General features: G+C 51.7%; 1 protein-coding gene across 3 annotated transcripts in view; it reads right to left on the bottom strand.

Moving 5' to 3' along the window:
• Nucleotides 1-19,385, bottom strand: part of TMEM184B (transmembrane protein 184B) — a 48,151-nt gene that overhangs the window by 21,358 nt on the left and 7,408 nt on the right. For all 3 annotated transcript variants that reach the window (XM_087448921.1, XM_087448924.1, XM_087448922.1), the window contains exons 2-3: nt 2,749-2,998; nt 1,034-1,199 (exon numbers count right to left, since the gene is read on the bottom strand). In XM_087448921.1, coding sequence (XP_087305047.1) covers nt 1,034-1,199; nt 2,749-2,940 — 358 coding nt within the window. In that variant the 5' untranslated portion in view covers nt 2,941-2,998. The remainder of the gene's footprint in view (nt 1-1,033; nt 1,200-2,748; nt 2,999-19,385) is intronic.

Raw genomic sequence — 19,385 nt, 5'->3', positions numbered from 1 at the left:
GGGTGGGCGTCACAACGGGGATCTGGAATCCAAGGACCCCTCCTCCTCATCCTTGCTGGCCTGTTCGAGTGCAGGCCTGGGCATCCTGACCTGTGACCTGTCTTGGGGCCTGTGCCCTCTCCCTCCTTCACCCACCCTCCACATGGAGATTTTTCTAACCTGTTGTTTCCAGTCATGTTATATTTTTATGCATCAACAGTAAAAAAGAAAATCTCAATTTCTCTGTTTGGCCTACAAGGCTGTGTCCGTCCCCCATCCTTGCCTCCCATGCACCCCCCTCTCCAGCCGCTGGCCTCTCCTCTGGCAGAGGCTAGTCTCCAGCACAGCTCCCCAGCTCCTTCCCAGGCCAGGGCCGCTGGGCCCCGTGAGAGAGCTTTCCTGTCTCCTTGTGGCAATTATTCAGGTGGTACAGACTCCGGGAGGGCAGGCAGGGTGAGGGCTGGCTTTCCTCTACAGTCAGCACCCAGCAGAGGGCCTGGCCTGTGCCTGGAGCTCCGTACCGGAACAGGGGATGCCTCTACACCACACATGAGAACGGAGGCCCCTGAAAGGCAGCCAGTCACCTTCTTGGGTGGCACAGTACAGCTGCTCCTGGGACAAAGCCCTCAGAATGAAGACACCTGGGGAGGGAGGCCCAGCCCTGCCGTTGCGTTACCACAGACGCCTGGATAAACCCCTGACCCCCGTGTACCTGGGGTTTCTATCTACAAATGGACCACTGATTTGCTGGCCCCACCCCCCGTCAGAGATGCCAGAACTGAGGAATGAGGCCCAGGGAGAGCGGCCCTGCTTCCAGGTATCTTATCTGTAAAGGTGTTTGGGAGCCACATCATAACGGGCACCTGCAGGTGAGACCCGGGCTCCAGGTGTGCTGCCACCTGTCGATTTGGGCCTGGATGGAGACCGTGAAGTGGGTAAACAAGTGAGGGGAGCCCCTCAAGGAGGCTCTGGGGAGAGGGGCTTCTAGCTCCCGGACGCCAGGCAGGAGGGGGTGTGCGGCCCCCTGGGCCCCGCGCCCTGCACGTGTCCTCACCCTCGTAGCAGTCACGCACGGTGCCAAAGTACACGTAGTACTGGTCGTTGGTGAAGAAGAGGAGGCTGAGCCAGGAGTCGAAGGCGTAGATGGGCACGATGAAGAGGATGCGGACGATGTAGCGCTGCTCGTTGGGGCAGCTGTAGCAGCGGAGATGCATGTAGATCTGGGGGCAGAGGGGCTGCGTCAGCCACAGAGCACGAGAGGAGGAGCCCGGCCGAGGGGACAGGAATGAGCTTTGCTGTCTACCTCTGCCACTTAGTAGTTCTGTGACCAAGTTACTGCACCCTGAGCCTCAGTGTCCTCCTCTGTAAAATGTGATGATGAAACTCCCGTCCACACCAAAGGGAGCCTAAAGCTCGCAGGGTGCGTGCAGTGGCGCCGAGGCCGGCCTCACAGACACAGGAACCATGAGACCACACCCAAGACTGTCCACACCAGAGTCAAGGATGAGGTGGGGAAGCCACAGTTGCAACAAGCTCCCCGGGGACCTGCATGCACAGCCAGGTTTCGGAACCCCGGGCATGTGGCACAGAGGAGGCCTTCAATCATTGCGTGTCCCCCATCCCCACCTTCCTAAACACCTGGTCCCGGGGGAGCTGAGTTAAACACAGGCGTCCAGGCGGGCCCAGCCCCCTCCCTTAACTAACTTCTGGCATGGAAGGAGGGACAGACGGGACCCTCACTCCTATAAAGGGTGGAAGTGCTTCCTGGCTGAGCGGCTGCAGTGCTGCCCTCATCCTGTGTCTCATTTTCCCATCTGTTAAACAGAGGCAGCGCAGCCTGCCTCACTGGGAAGCTGGGAGAATCGAGTGCAGTTTTTAGAAAGCGGGGGAAAAAATAAAAGCTACACACGGATGCCAAGAACAGCTCCAGCCACAGTCCTCAGGCCCAGCAGCCCAAGTCTCCCGTCCCAGCTCTCATGACTTCACACTTGGCCCAGCCGAGCCCTGGGCTCAGGAGGAAGAGAGCAAAATATTCCCCATCTGCTACGAGCCAACTGCCTTGGAAGCAATTGGGTTCTGGAAGGGATGGGGAACCCAGGGCAGCGGGCGAGGAGCTGACAGCAGACCTGAACGGGCTCAGCCTCCTCTCTTCGCTGGGCAACCTGCAAACCTCTCCTTTCTCGGGCAGCCAAGGCCTGTCTCAGCCCACACCAGCCTCTTTTGGGATGGCGAGGACAGGGGAGAGGAGACTTGACTTCTCTCCCAGCCCTGCCACCAACCTGTACGTGACCAGGCTGGTTCCCCCTTCACCCTCCCCCTCTAGGTCTCAATTCTCTCATCTGCAAAGGGGTCACTGGCATCCACATGCTCCTGAACAGTTCCCAGGCCCCCCTGCAGCTCAGGCTGGACGCGTGACCAGCTCTGGCCCATGGAAGCTGAGAAGTGACAAGTGTCATTTCTGGACTGAGATGGTGAAAGGTCCAGGGTGCCTTCCCCACTTGTCCCTTCTCCCAGTTGTGAGATGGATGATGCCTTGAAGCTGCAAGATGCTGGAGCCACAAAATGGAACCTGCCCTGCACCGGGCTGGGACGTGAGCAAGACGTCAACTTCTACCAGGTGAAGACCCTGAGATTTCGGGGTTTATTTATTACTGCAGCATAGCCTGGCCTAGCCTAACTAATACTCTGTTGGCCTAGAAACCTCTCAGGATCTTTCTAGAGGGCCACCAGGGGCCCTCTGGCCTGGGGGCTCCTGACTGGCCAGGGTACCTGGTGGCAGGTGATGAGCAGGGCCGTCCAAACAAAGAAGCCAGAAATGGCCTGAGCGGCAGTTGTCATCAGGAACACCGGCTGCTCCATGGCTGTGGGGCTGCCCTCAGGAATCGCAGAGACGCTGGGTGAGGCTGCCGCAGTCGTGGGCGACGCCGGATCCGGGGCCAGTGCGGCCCCCCTCACGGTCATGGTGCCCAGCGGCAGGAGACTCCCTGAGAGAAACCCTTGGAATAAGCGATGAGCCGGCCTGCAAGAGGAAATCACAGTGTTAGCCTCCTTCCGGGACGAGTGAGTAGTGGAAAGAATCATCCAGGTCTCTACGTCCACCTTCAAAACATAACCAGACTCTGACCACATGTCACCCTGGCCCCAGACATCACCCTGGCCCCAGTCCCCACTGTGTCTCCCCTGGATTAACGGAACAGGCTCCTGACCAGTCTCTCTGCTTCTGCCTTTGCCCCTGCTGTCCAATCCCCACACAAAAGCCATGTGAGCCTTCCCAAGACGTTAACCAGACCAGGCTCCTCCGCTCAAAATTCTCCAATAGCTGCTGTCCTTAAAATGGCCCACAAGACTGCCCAATGGGCTCTTCGTGGCTCTCTCACCTCATCTCACCTCCTATAATTCTCACCTTGATCCATCACTGCAGCCACAATGGCCTCCTGCTGCTCCCTGAACATGCCAAGCCTGCTCCTGCTGCAGGGCCTTTGCACTGGCTGTCTCTCTGCCCAGACACACAGCAATGCCTTCAGGTCTCTGCCCTGACCACCTGCTCAAACCTGGCAACGCCTCCCCCACCCCAGGCTCTCCTGACCCCTCGACTCTGCTTTATTTTTCTCCAGAGCACTCATTGTCATCTGCCTCCATCTGACAAACTGTACATTCACTCATATATTTGTTAACTGCCTCCTTCACCAGACTCAAGGTCCCCGAGGGCAGGGGCTCTGTTCTGCTCATGACTGGATCTCTGGCACTTGCTGGGCACACAGAGGGTGCTCAGGGAATACCTGCTGGATCTGGACATCTTCCCAACCCGGCAAGGAGGTCATCTCCTCTAAGGGCTTGCGCCTTCCCTTCACCGTTTCTCCTCAGTTTTCCTAACAGCTCAGGCCCACTCCTCGCCATCCAGCTGTGCTCTTCTGGAGACTTTGTGGCCCTTCCCCACTCTGTGCACCTTCCAACTGCTCGTCTCTTCATTCAGCTCAGGTGCTACTCTTCCTAAAAGCCTGCCCCACGCGTGTCCTCCAATCAGGCACTTCCCTCCATTTCACACGGCTCCTCATTACATGTAACACGTGGGTCTGTCATTTGCTTGACATTCTCCTCCTAAGACTGTCCACTCTTTGAAGCAAGACCATATTTCCATCTCTGAATGGAAGCACCAAGGCCATTTATAAAATTTACTTTATTATCTGTTGATTCTCACTCCATATTTCCAAAAGAATTTGAGGTACTCCACAGAGAAGCAGAGAAGAGAGCTGAGGGAACTGGCATAAAGGAGGTTCCTGGTGGGGAAGTAACGATGGGAGTGGGCAGGACACAGGATGGCATTCAGGGTCCCGTCCAGGTACCCCAGGTGGGCTCTCACGTCGGCCCCACACTTCCTAGTGGCAACCTCAGTACCTGCGGTAACAAATTAATGATTTCACATTGAAAAGTAACCCAGATGTCACCCAAGGAAGAAGTGTCATTAGGGTTCTCCTCACAAGTTTACAAACAGGGGCCAGTGCCAGGCTGGAGGCTAGAACCCCTTTCAAAGAGCCAAGCCACTCCCGGGAGGCCTGCCACTCCTGTACCCATGGGCATCTGAGTCCCGTGGCCCTGACAGGTGTCCCTTCAGTGCTGCCACCTGTTGACAGGCTGGTCAACACCATCCGGGGGTCACCGAGTCTCCCTGCAGCAGAGGCCCTGGAAGACTAACCTGCAACATGACCAGAGGGACATATGACCACTGAGGCAACGATGCAAAGTGGGGAGTGTGGACACTGGAAAGAGCCTGGCCGGAACTCGAGTCTCAGCTCCACCGCCAACCAGCCGTGGGCCCTCGCACAGATTTGCTGGGCCATGGAGGGTCTCTGCTGCCTGACCCAGCCCCTAAACTGACCATCTCAGCCGGAACCCCAAGGTCAGCCCAGATGACCTCGCACCGTCCCTTCCAAGTCTCAGCTGGTATTCTCGGCCAGAACACACTGACTGATGGGAGGTTTTCCTGGGTTGCGCCTGGGGCCCGCAGCCTGACCCCACTGTTCTTTGCCCACTGTCTCCCCACGCTTCCTGGCTTTGCCCCTGGCCCCTCTCCAATGTCACCAGCATCCTCTGCCCCCATCTGCACCATGTCTGCTCTGAGCTGTAAGTTTTAACCCTAGGAGAGCCCTTTACATTTCTATTTTCCTGTAAAAATAAGTGATCTCTAACACATCAACAAAGAGATGAATCTAGATTAAAAACTCAGAAGTGGAGAAGGCATCTATATAAAGAATCTCAAAAATGGAGAAGGAGTCTATATAAAGACTGGTGGCAAGCTTTGAAAAAGAGACACAGTGATAACTCTAAGAATAGCTCCTGTACGTATGGTTGCAAAACTGAAACCCAGGGCCAGAAATATTTCTTAAAAACGAAGATTTGGGTTGTAAATCATCGTCTTTGTCTATCATCCCAAATTAAATGAATAAACATGGGGAATTGGGGGGTGGGGTGCTAGAGGAAGTGCAAATACCCCTAAATCTTCCCCTTCCAAGTGAGGGTGAGGTGTGTCAAAGGCGATTCTGTTTTCGACTAAAGCAATATAGAGAGGCCCCTGTGTAGACTCCCCAGTGGCAAGGGGCAACCACCGAGCTCCAATCCTGCCCACAGGAAGGGGACACCTGCCAGGCTGTCTGTTCAGCGGGTGGAGGGTGAGTGAAGGCTCCAGGCCCGGCTTCTTCCTGGGGCTGAGCTCGCTCACACTCACACGCCCCTCTGTCAGTCCCAGAGGGACACTCGACATTCAGAGTTCCCGCACGTTCCTCACGTAGGTCATTCAGTTCACAAGAAGAAATCCACTCAGACAGAGTGGGTGACTTGCCCCCAAATCAGAGCCAAGACTCAAACCCAAGTCCTATAAACACGCTGTCTCCCCACCGCCTCCCACGTGGGGCCCTGGAGGAGCTGCCCCTCCCGCTCCAGAGGCTCCAAGCAGGACATGAGTCCTACCACAGGCCTGGGACCTCCCTGCAGGAAGGGGAGGGAGGTCCTTCCCAGGGAGGGGAGGCCACGACGCTGGGATGCTTCTGCAGCCTGACCCACGTGCGCCACGTTTCTGCGCCGGTGCCCTATGACTTACAAACCATTCGCTGTACCCTCGGGCAGCCCTCACGGTTCACAGACCATTTCCCCAACGTTAGCTCATGTTTTCCTCACAGCAACTTTGAAGTAAGTAACATCTTCATCTTAGAGGTGAGGAAGATGATGTGGAACTTGGTTTTATAGCCCCCTGGGTAGCACCAAATGATTCATAATATCCCGCCAAAGTACTTGAAGCAATCTCCTGACTCACAGACGCATGGGCCCTGGCACCCATGAGAGGAAGGCGATGGCGGCTGGGACTCGCCCCGCCCTGCTCCCAGGACCCAAGGCAGCAGACAACGCTGGACCCCGCACACATGCGTGTGTTGAGGGCCCGGGGAATGGACACTGGGGTCCCATCCTTTCACATTCAGGGAAGGCGCCTACCTGGGAAGGATCTCTTGCCTGTTCAGGTCCCACAAACCAGCAGGACGTTGGCCTGGTACAGCCCTGGACCTTGAAGAGGCAGGGATGATGCTGGCTGGTGCAGCCCCTTCGCTCCCCAGGGGAAAGAGGCCCAGGAAAGGGCCTCCATGGCTCCCCCTTTTTCAATACAATCCATGTGCCCCAAGGTAGGCAGGATGCACGAGATGAAGCTCAGACCCCAGATGCTCTGGCAGGTCCCCATTATTTTCTTCACTGACTGAATGTTAAACTCCTGAGGCAGAGGGCCCTGAGGAGAGATGCTGGAATCATCTTTCCAACAAACACATCCTGAAGGCTCTGGACACTGGAAGATGCAGGCTCGGCCTTGCACTCATAGCTTCTCCAAATGCCTGCTCTACGTGACACGGGTAACCTGGGCGCCTTACCTAGTGCACTGCACAAGAGGTGAGTGCCCAGCACTAAGGGAGCCCAAAGGCAGCATCCACTGCCTTGGACAAGGCTGTGGAGAGGGTCAGAAAGGCTTCAAAGTGGGGGGACTCTGGGGCAGAGTCTTTTTTTTTTTTTTTTAATTTTTTGTTTATTGCAGTAACATTGGTTTATGACATTGTAAAAATTTCAGGTGTACATCATTGTACTTCTATTTCTGCATAGATTACATCATGTTCACCACCAAAATACTAATTACAACCCATCACCACACACATGTACCGAATTATCCCTTTCGCCCTCCTCCCTCCCCCCTTCCCCTCTGGTAACCACCAGTCCAATCTCTGGGGCAGAGTCTTGAAGAAGCATAAGCAAGCTCAGCTTTGAAGTCACCGAACAGGCTTCCCACTGCACTGCACCACCTGCTCAGTTGGGCAAGTGACTCCACCTCTCAGAGCCTATTTCTTCATCCATAATGTTTCAGAGTAACCACGTACTTGACGAGGAGTATTCTACTTTACAGAAGGCCCATTAATAAATGAAGACAGAATGATAGAATAAAAAATGACCATTCTGTAACTCCTAACACAAATAACGGACGTAGATATGGATCGTGACTGGGGGATAAAAGCACGAGGGAAAAGCTGATGCGGACTGGTGAGGGGTGGGTGAGGAGCGCCCTCTGAACCCACAGTCAAGATCACTGTCACTAATGGGGCAGCCAGGAGGTGCGAGCCTCCTGAGGGGACGCACAGGAAGCACACAGCACCACCTGGGAGAGACTCTTGCCCCAAAAGTGAACTGGGATCGAAACAAGCCTCTAGAACTAACCACCAGCATCCAGGAAATACAGAGGGTAGCGGAACAGATTAAATGATACCGTGAGGAAGTGCAGCCAAATCTAGACCTGAGGACAGTCTGTAGGACAAACAACCTGGCTTCCCCAACAGATTAGTGGCTTAAAATCAAAGGTGGTTGGGGGGCTGTTACAGAATAAGAGAAAATGTAAAAATAAAAGTCCTCATCAATGGAGGAAGAATAATCTTTTCAATAAATAGTGCTGCTTGGGGCCGGCCCGGTGGCGCAAGCGGTTAAGTGCGCGCGCTCCGCTGCGGCGGCCCGGGGTTCGCTGGTTCGGATCCTGGGCGCGCACCGACGCACTGCTTGGCAAGCCATGCTGTGGCGGCGTCCCATATAAAGTGGAGGAAGATGGGCACAGACGTTAGCCCAGGGCCATCTTCCTCAGTAAAAGAAGAGGAGGATTGGCGGATGTTAGCACAGGGCTGATCTCCTCACACACAAAAAAAATAATAAATAAATAAATAGTGCTGGAACACTGGACATCCAGAGGCAAAAAAAAAAATGAACCTTAACCAAAACCCTTATACATATACAAAAATTAATTCAAAATGGATCTTGGATTTAAAAGTGAAACGTAAGACTATAAAACTTTTAGAAGACATAGCATAAAATTTCTGAAACGTAGGACTAGGCAAAGTGTTCTTAGACTTGACACCAAAAGCATGACCCATAAAAGGAAAAATTGACAAATTGGACTTCACAGAAAGTAAAAACGTTTGTGCTGTGACTCTGTTAAGAGGATGAAAAGACAAGCCACATAATGGAAGAAAATATTTGCAAGCCACATATCTGACAAATAACTAGCTTCCAGAATATAGCAAGAATCCTCAAAGCTCATTAGTAAAAAAACCAACCATCCAATTAGAAAATGGGCAAAAGACATGAACAGACATTTCACTCAAGAAGGCTACATGGCCGATAAGCATGTGAAAAGATACTCAACATCATTAGCCATTAGGGAAACGCAAACTAAAACCAAGGAGCTATCACTACAGACCTATAAACACAAAATAGTGACAACATCAAAGGCTGGCGAGGAGGCGGAGAAACTGGATCTCTCACACATTGCTGGTGGGAATATAAAAGGGTAGAGCCACTCTGGAGACTGGCAGTTTCTTATAAAACTAACATTCACTTACCCTACAACCCAGTACTCACTTAGACATTTATTCTAGAGAAATGAAAACTTATGTTCACACAAAAACCTGCACATGAATGTTCATAGCAGCTATATTTGTAATCGCCAAAACCTGGAAACAATCCAAATGTCCTTCGATAGGTGAAAGGTTAAACTCCGGCGCATCCAGACCATGGAATACTACTCAGCAACAAAAAGAACAGAATACTGATAGAGGCAGCAATGCGGATGGAGCTCAAGGACACTGTGTGTAGCGAAAATAGCCAGTCCCAAAAGGTCACATACTGTCTGGTTCCGTTTACACAACATTCTCAAAATGACAAATCTATAAAGATGTGGAACAGATTAGTGGTTGGCAGAGGACAGATACAAAGAGGGCAGCACAGGGAGTTCCCTCCAGGCGGTGAGATACTACGTGTCTTGAGAGTGGTGGTGGCTACATGAGTCTACGGTGATAAAATCGCATAGAACTTCACACACGTAAACACAGTGAGAACTGGGGCCGGCCCCGTGGCTTAGCGGTTAAGTGCGCTCACTCCGCTATTGGCAGCCCGGGTTCGGACCCCGGGTGCGCACCGACACACCGCTTCTCTGGCCATGCTGAGGCCACGTCCCACGTACAGCAACTAGAAGGATGTGCAGCTATGACATACAACTATCTACTGGGGCTTTGGAGAAAAAATAAATAAATAAAATTATAAAAAAAAAAAAAGACAGTGAGAACTGAATCAGGCCTGTAGTCTGGTTAACAGCACTGTACTAACGTCCACTTCTGGTTTAAGTGATGTAATTTGTCACCAATGGGGGATGAAGGGCACATGGGACTCTACATACTATTTTTGCAACTTCCTGTGAGCCTCTAAGTATTTCAAAACAAAAAAGTTTGTTAAAAGTCCTTATCAAGTAGCGATGCATCCTGAACTATTTAAGGGTGAAAAATAACATGTCTGGGATTTACTCTTTAAAAAGGGGAGAGGGAAAGATGTGACAAGATTGCAAGATGTTGCTAACTGTTGAAGCTGAGTGACTGACAGGTAGAAATTCATTATACTATTTGCTCTACTTCTGTGTGTTTGAAATTTTCCATAATAACAAGCTTTAGACAGTAAAATGGCAGAATTTTCCACAAAATTTGTAATGAGATGGGCAGTGACTCAGGAAACCGTCTGTATCAGACACCGGCTGGTTATCTTGCAGAAAAACAATCAAAAAGACTTGTCAAACCTAACAACTGAATTCATCACATTCTTCTTTTACAAAAAAACTGTTCCAAATTTGCCCTTTTCTATGACCACTGGCTGTCAGATATGCTTCCCAGTGATGTTTCCAAAACATCTTTAAGCATGTTGACTATGTCCCTCGACAGGAAAGGCATGTCATCACAACAATGAGAAAGGAGCTGCTCTTTGAAAGAAGCCCAGGCTAGGGCACAGCGTTCTGAGAAAGGACATTCGGAAATGTTTCTACTGTCGTGGGCTTTCGTTACCAAAAACAATGTTAAGTCTGCAACTTACAAAAACTTGCACATCTGAACTCCTAAAAACCTACGTAACAGAATTTTCTAATCCGTTTAAAAATTTCCAAAGCAAGGGGATTTTGGACTTTTTTGTTAAGAACTTGAAAATAAAATACCTTCCATTTAGTTTACAAAAACATCTGATTGGCATCAGGGAGGATGGAAATGTACTAGCCAAATTTCCACAAATCCGCCACATACTCAGTGGATGGGACGGAAAAACGAGTAACCTGATTTAGAAAGAAAGCCAATGACGCGTTTCCTGTGTGCAGCGACGTGTCCCAGGCAGGGCAGCCATTAAAGCCAAGTATCTAAACAAACCGGACGTAGAGCCAGACCTTCCAACCGCTCTCTCACAGAGCATTAAAGCACAATTTCCAAAAACAATCAAGCATACGAAGCCAGAAGATTTTGTACCACCAACAAAATTTTAAAAATTTAATTATTACATCTTTAGCTCATCTTTTGATTTTTATTTTTGGTGTAGGTTTTAGGACGTACAAAGTATAACAGTGAGGTAATACATGTATATAATAACTACGTCGACATCCATATATTGGGGTGCATGCCCCAAAAGTTTTCTACTGATGGGGATGTGTGAGTAAAGATGGCTGAAGAGCGGTACTGTAAACGGTGGGAAAGCCAGTCACTGACACACTCCCCTCTTCTCCGCAGCCTCTGCCTCTGTCCTTACACCTCCCCGTGTCGTCTGGCTGGCTCCCTCAGTCCCAGGCTGAGAGTCAGACAGAAAGCACAGTCAAGGCTTGGTCCAGCCTCTCTCCCAGTGGCCTCACACCTGTGTCCGCATTCGCACACAGCCCCGCAGGCTGTGAAGAGGCCGGGCCACGGTCTACTTTGTCCTAGGCTCCGAGTCAGGGAAACTGAGCTGGAATCTCAGCACCACCACCCAGCTACGACTGGGCAGGTGACTGGTCTCTGAATCTGTTTCCTGGGTGCACCGTGCTGTAGCCAGGGCCCTTGGGCCAAATGAGTTTAGGAATCTAGAGTTTTTCAGATTTTAGAAAGGATTATGGTGCTGTATATGGTGTGTATATGGTGACACCCCCACATAATCTGGGCAGTACCCCAAAACCAAACACACAGTATTTCCATAGAGAAACGTGAGATATTTTTAAAGACCATAATTAGTCTCTCATCAATTCAGGTCAGATTTTTGCCACGAAATTAGTTTGCTGCAGACTTAGGAAGAACCTCTGGGATTTCGAGCGTTCTGGATTCCAGGAAGGTGGAGAAGGGACATGGGCCTGGACTGTCCTCCAGAGCAGCAGGAATCAAGAATTGAATGTGTCTTATTCTTTCACTTATTTTCAAATGTGACCATGTCCCTCCTCCTGACCTGAAATCCTTCAAGAATATGTCAGCATCTGACGGTGGCACGTAGTCCTGACTCCTCTGCAGAGAGCCCAGGGCCCTTGGCAGCTGGGTCCCAGCCTCCCTCCCTGCCTCCTCCCTGAGTGCCGGCAACAGTGGGTCCCTGCACGTGTAGCCCCCGCCTCTGTGCCAACGCGCCCTCCCCTCTGCCCTGGTCCTTGTGGTGAGTGTCAACTCCTCACTCATGAGTCATCCTAAACATCCTAAACACCCCAGCGCCAGCCCACTCCTGTCCAGCCGCACCATGCTCACTCTGCGGTACTAAGAGGTCGGTTCTGACAGTGTTCCTGTCACCCCACACCTGAGTCATCCATCTCCAGATCTAGCACAAGGCCAGACACAGAGTAGGGATTTGGAAAAGAAGAATCGATCAACCAACTGACCGACTGAATGCCTGGCATTAAACCACGTGCTACACACCATCACCTGGTCCCCTCCCCACCATCAACACTTTCCAGAGCTCAGCTGAAGGGCCTGGACGTTTGGCTGGATGGAGGGATGGGCCAGGTGAGGGCAGAGGATGGAGGCTGAGTCACACTGTCTCACGCACATCTTCCAACGTGGAGAGGCCACACCAAGGAGGCCAAAGGGACTTGTTCTATGTGCTCCATCAGGACATAACCTGGGTCACCTGGTGGGAGCAGCAGGAAGGTGAGAGTCCGCCAAGATAGAGACGTTTTTACCAACTGGAACAACCTAGCAATGCCTCTAGCATAAGGAAGCTCCCAATCAAACAGGGCGAGAAGTCCCCTGGGGCAGGAGGAACCTCTGTACGGTAGTTTACTCTTACCTGTCTTCTCCCCAACTAGTCTGCCACCCTCTGGAGGTCAGAGGTCATGTCTTATGTGCTACTCTGATCCCAGCACCCATCTCCGAGCCTGGACATAGTTAGCACTAGATATGCTCCGGCTGGAGAAGGGAACAACTGAATGAATGTCTGCCCTTTGCAGATCCTTCCAACTCTAAAACTCTACGACACCCGCCACGTCAACCCCGGAGAAAGGAATTTTCTCTTGCCACCTGCCCCCTGCGACATATCTTTATCCCCACCTGCCTTGACAGTCATCACCTTCCATGACCTATTACAGTTTGTACGTGGCACGTCTTCCCTGGCCTTTCGTAGCATTTACCACAATTGTGATTAGATTTGTTCCCTTAACACCTGTGAGTGGGGCTCCGTGAGGGCAGGGACCATGTGCCATGCTGAAAAAGTAGTTGCTGAATGATAGCTCTGGGGACAGAGGAAACAGCATGGACACAGGCATGGAGACATTATGTTGACAGACACTCGGCCGAGGTGCGCCCAGAGCAGAGTGTGCCAGATGCAGATCAGCCTGCTGTTAAAGACAGGGGTTGGGGGAGTGGGCAGTGTGGCCTGATTGACAGACCACCCACGGCACACTACAGTTGACAAAGCCATCCTGACAGCCACGTGAAGGGATCTCGTTGCAGTCAGAGCATCTAGGCGGGGGTACAAGCCCCTGGGAGGGCCGCAGGGAGCACCGGGATGCAGAGCCCTGCTGGGCCGCCAAGCCACAGGGCTGGACGGAGCTCACTTCCCAGGTCCAGAAAGCCAGGCTTCAGGGGATCAGGGTCAGGCAAACCCAGCTCACAAGAAAAAGGAGGAGTGCCAGGTTATGAACGTCCTCTCCAGCTCCTAGCAGGGGGCCAGAGAGCTGAATCAGTTGCCAGAAGGGCATTTGAGAACATAGCATCAGAGTTTGGGGAAGCGGGGGGTCTTGAGTAAAATTCAACCAGGCCCTGGTGAGGCCTGATGAACCATGCCAAGCCCTAGACAACAACTCGAGTGACACAAACTCTCACTTTCCCTAATACAGCCCCCATCCCCATCCTTCTCCAGGGAAGACGCCTTCTGGCTGACTTCCCTTCTGAAGATTTCCAGAAAGCTACAAAACTATGTGTAGTCACTAAACTCGGCCACCTGCCTTGGAATTTAGGTATTTCAGAGCACATCTCACTGTCTCATCCAGATTTTATTCTCAGAGTCATTTTCGCTTCATGTTCAGGGGACACCTGGCTGTTGCCCCCACCCCCAGATTTCCTATGTGGAAGGTTGAATAATGGCCTCCTAAAGATGTCCACATCCTGAACCCCCAAACCTGTGAATATTTTACCTTAACTGGCAAAACAGACTTTGCAGGTATGATTGAATTAGGGATCCTGAGATAAAGAGATTATCCCGATTATAAGGGTCAGCCAGATATAACCACAAGGGTCCTTAGAAGGGGGAGGCAGGAGGGTGAGAGAGCGAAGAAGGCAGTATGATGATGGAAGCAGAGAGGAGATCTGAAGATGCCACGCTCCTGGCTTTGAAGATGGAGGAAAGGGCTGTGAGCCAAAGAATGCAAGTGGCCTCTACAAGCTGCAGAAGGCAAGATTCCCCTAGAGCCTGCAGAAGGAACACAGCCCTGTCACCACCTTGATTTTAGCCCAGTGAAATACCTTTTGGACTTCTGACCTCAAAACTGTTAAGATGATAAATTTGCATTTTAAGTCACTAAGTTTCCAGCTATTTGTGACAGCAGCAGCAGGAAACTAACACACCCAGTTTGCAGATGAGGAAACAGAGGCCGGGAGGGCTAAGGAGTTTGTCCACAGTCCCCTGGTAAGCGGCTCCGCACAGCGCCCTTGCCGTACGGTCAAATCCACAGATTTCTGAGGACCATTGGAGAGAGGTGGGCTCTGAGTCAGACCACCCAGACTTGGCTTCCAGCCCTGCCCCATACTAGCTGTGTGTCCGTGGGCAAGTCACATCACCTCTCCTTCCTTCAGCTTCCTCAGCTGTGAAATGGGGCTGCAGCCACACCTCCCTCCGAAAGAGCTGCGAGGAATAAACAAGTTAATACAGGAGAGCGCTCAGGACGGGGCCGGCACTAGATAATGTTATCTACTGTGGCCACGCTCCTACTGCACCCTCATTTCACCCTTCAGGCTGGGAAGTCACATTCCCAGCACACTCTGAGATCCAGGCCAGTCCTGTCTCTGGTTGTTGCTCTTTTTTAAACCTTCCGAGGTCATATTTTCATTCGTTAGTTTCAAATCCAAACCCTTTTGAGCTGCAGCCACAAAGGGCTCGCTCAGGCAGCTGCCACATACCCACAGGCCGAGCTAAGCTGGCAACCTGTTTGCACGCACATCTCCAGAATATTACCACAGCCTGGGAGGGATTTTTGTTTCATAGATTAAAAAAATTTTTAATATATATGGAGAAATTTCCATCTTAGCGTAGCTCACTGGGTAGAATTTGACCTGGGCACTGTTAATCTGAACTGGCCACTTTGCTCCCACTTCAGCTGCCTGGGATGACAACAGCCTCCTGCCCCCGGGGCTGTTTGCCTCTGTGAACTTCTGGGCAGCTGCCTTTTGGGGGGAGGCTGACCCACATCAGAGCAGGCCAGCAACCCACAGCCTGGCCCTCCTCCAGAGACGATTAGAGGGAAAGAGTGGCCAGAGGCTGGGCAGTTCTGCCTGGTTAGCCTTTGGAAAAAGGATCACATGCCCTCCTGAGGGGGCAGGGTCCCACCTCTCAGGCCCACTCCCCTTCAATCTACACAGACAAGCCGAGGCCACGCTAGTGGCCACATCTCTCCCCTTCTCCTGGGGCCAAGTTCCCACGAATCTCTCAACCAGGAAAGAAAAATCATCCAATCGCGTATCTATCCTTCACTTGCAGGGGCAGGGGCAGAAATAAAAGGGAACAACAAAGTAATCCAAAATCCCTCAGTGAGGGCTTACTTAATTCAGCCTTGTAATTAAGCCTTTTTTTTTATTAATACATACCAGGCCAAATCTTGACCATCTCAGTTCTCTCCCAAACTAAGAACCAATGGGCGAAGCTCAGCCTCTTTAGCTGGACTTTGCATCCCTCTAAATGTGACCACCTTTCTAGCCAGTGAAACCCCGCCCTCAGCACTAGCAAACAGGTCCCCTTCAGATGCAGCATCCTGAACCTCAACGGTCCTCCTGCCCCACGGGAGCAGGCCGTCTAACCTGCCCAACCCTGGGGACCCCTTCAGCAAGAAGCCCGGCTCCGGCCCAGTTACCTCGGTAAGAAATCCCAGCCTGAACTTCATTCACACAAATACTGAGTGGGGGGAGCCAGCATTCCACCCCAGGTGTACCCCAACATCGAGTGCGCATGTCCCACAAACAAGAACAAGACATTTCAGAGCAGCCCTGTCATAACAGCAAAAGGCTGGATACAACCCAAATGCCCATGCTCAGTCGAATGGGTAAATAAATCATGATCTATTCAAACAGTGGACTCCTACGCAGCGGTGAACAAGAGCAAGGGCTGCCCTACACACGTGGATGAAACTCACTGGAGTATTTTCTGTGTGATTCCATTTACGGAAGGTCAAGAGTGATGAGGCGTGAGTAGTGGTTACCCCAGGAGGAGGCCCCGGGGAGCCTTCTGGGGTCCTGGGAATGTTCTGCAGCTTGATCTGGACAGTGGTTTATATGGATATTTACAGATGTAAAAACCCATTGTGCTGTACATCTGAGATTAGTGTACTTTACTGTAATAAGTTAAACCTCCTTAAAAAGTTTAAAAGTGTAAATATATACCTTTGAGCCCCTTCTATGTGCTAAGTCCAAAGGGTATCTCAGACAAGACTCGAACCCTTTACGAGCTTATAGTCGAGTAGGGAAGAAAATAGGCTCAAATAATACAAGGCTGTTGGTGGCCAGTGGGACAGATAATGAGAGTGGCCAAGGGTATCAGTATTACTCGAGATTTGGAGGAAGTGATAGAATAAACTGATTAAATGCAGTTTTAGAGGCGGCCAGACCTATGTCCAAATCCTACTTCTCTCTGTGTGGCCTGGACACGATGTTTGCCCCGCTTCCTCATCTGTAAGGCGGAATCACAGTGGCTGACCTCCGGGGTTCTCGTGAAGATGCAAGGAAAGAATGCACACGGACACTCAGGCATGAGGCTGCTGTCATTCCTGCTGCGAGGCTGGGCCCACCCTGTGCCAGGCACTGGGGTTCACAGATGTGAAACAGGCCCTGCCCCCCACAGCTTCCAGTCTCACCATTCACCCACTCTGCAAACATCTAACAAATCAGGGGCTGTGTGCATTACATGGACTTCGCCCTAAAAGAGCTGGCAGCCAGGCAGCGAATCAGAGACAATGTAAAAAGGCTTAAGTGCCGGAGGAGAGGAACAGATAAAGAAGTGGGGAGGTCAGAGGGCCATGCAGGGCTGGAAAATGAGCTGGGCCTTGAAAGGCAGATAGGATTTGGGCACATGGAGACTGCCAGGAGGGAAAGGCAGGCCAGCAGAGGGGACCGCCTGAGCAAAGGTGTGGAGGTGGGACGTCAAGGAAGCACACAGAGGCAAGAGCGACTAGTCAAGTGTGGCTCAAGTGGCCGGCCCAATGGTGTAGCAGTTAAGTTCGTGCACTTCGCTTCAGCGACCTGGGGTTCAGAGGTCCGAATCCCGGGTATGGACATAACGCACCACTCATCAAGCCATGCTGTGGCGGCATCCCACATACAAAATAGAGGAAGATGGGCACAGATGTTAGCTCAGGGCCAATCTTCCTCACCACACACACACACACAAAAAGTGTGACTCAAGAGGCCCCATAAAGAGGGCCTGGGACAGGGCCTTTATCTTTGTGTCAGCGAGGAAGCCCCCGAAGGTCTCAGAGGTCATGAGTTGAGCACATCAGAGCAGGGATTTAAAACAACAAGCGAGCCAACAGCAGTGTTTCAGGGGGGTCATCAGTGGGGGTGGCAACGTTTCTCCAGGGCTGGGGCTGGGGGTCATATTTACCAAGAAACACCCCAACCCTCACACCCGGTTCCCTTTGTGAGACCCAAGGACGTATTTCTGATTAGATGGTGGTCAGGGGCCTGAGTGAGGCTGGCAGGTCCTTAAGGGGTTGGCCAGAGTCTTGACCTTCCTGCACTGGGCAAGGGGTGGGGATATGTTTCTTATGGTTCTTGTTTATTTCATTTTATTTTAATTTTTTGGAAAAAATCCTATGTCTACATGATTCAGCACTCAAAAGGAACAAAGAGGCTGCAGTGAACGGTCCCCAGCACCAGCCCCCGTCCCAGAGGCACCACAACCACCACCTTCTTGTGACTCCCCAGAGACCTGTGTACATACGTAAGCAAATGCTCTTATTATCTTCCTTTACTTTTAGAGGGCGGCATACCAGGCACACTGCCCTGCACCTGCTTCTTTCACAGCAATCTATCTTGGCGACTGCTCCATATCCACGCATGGAGTCTCCATCTTATTTTTTATGGCTGCACAGTATTTCACGGTTCGGAAGGACCATAATTTGTTCCTGGCCCCCTGCTGATGAACAGTTAGGCTGCTTCTCATCTTTTGTTATTACAAATAAGGCAGCAATGACTAATCTTCAAACACGTCATTCTGCACACACGTTAACACATCTGTAGCATAAATTCCTAGAAGTGCAACTGTGGGGTGAAAGTATACAAGCTCTCTAATTTTGAAAACATTGCTGGAGAGGCAGATACATGTAAATCGCTCGTCTAAGAAACAAGCCTAGGGGCCAGCCCAGTGGCGCAGCGGTTAAGTGCACGCCATCCGCTTCTGCTGCCTGCGGTTCGAAGGTTTGGATCCCGGGTGCACACTAACCCACCGCTTGTCACGCCATGCTGTGGCGGCGTCCCACATAAAGTAGAGGAAGATAGGCATGCATGTTAGCTCAGGGCTGATCTTCCTCACAAAAAAAAAAGAAAGAAAGAAGCCTAATTATTGGGAAAAATACACAGACAATATATAGTTTTAAGGGTGCCCGACAAAAAAACGGTAGAGAAAAGCCTCGTTTTCAGCACACAGAGCACTGGGTCAGGAGATGGTTCTGAACCCAGATCACCTCCAACTCGCCCAGCGCCCTGGTCCATGAACTTGCATTTCCTCACCTGTAAGTGAAGGGCCAGACCAGCTCAGCCCCTCAGACCCCCGCAGCGCAGACGGGCTCTGAGGTCCTGGTTCCACGGCAGGTGGAAGGCTGGACAGTGGCCGGAGTCACCATGACACCCAGCCGTAATTGGTCTCCCTGGGCAAAGGCGCCAGGGCCCAGAGGAGGAGCAGGCAGGCCAGAGCGTGCGCTAGAGGCAGGCCTGGCGGGGATGGGGTGGGAGTGGAGAGCTCGAGAGGGTCAAGTGCCTCCAAGCTGACCATCCCAAAGGAGTGATAAGCACCTCTCACCACTCCCCCTGCACAAGCTGTAGGGACACCACAGCCAGGCAAGACACATGCATGCTCCACGACATTCACTGCTGTGTCCATCATGGACCCGTTATGTAATGTGTGTGCCTGACAGCAATGGCCACCTAAACCTCACTCTTCCAGTGGGTGGCTGACAGAGGATGGAGGCGGGCCTCTGGATACCTCGTGTCCTCCCTGTGAGTGAGGACAGCCAGGTAAATGCAGCAAGCAGGGCAGGGCTTCCCCCCTGCTCCACAAATCAGGCCCAACTACTGAGAACTGTGAATGAAAGAAATGGTCTTCTGCCCCCCCACCGAGTGGGAGATACCTCTTAGCACACGAAGGACAGCACTAGACAGGAAGAACCC

The sequence above is a fragment of the Ceratotherium simum genome, chromosome 25, assembly GCF_057802395.1.
Source record: "Ceratotherium simum simum isolate JZ-2026a chromosome 25, ASM5780239v1, whole genome shotgun sequence".
In the NCBI taxonomy this organism is placed as follows: domain Eukaryota; kingdom Metazoa; phylum Chordata; class Mammalia; order Perissodactyla; family Rhinocerotidae; genus Ceratotherium; species Ceratotherium simum.
Note: the sequence above shows the minus strand (reverse complement) of the source record. Positions and strands in the feature narration are given on the sequence as shown.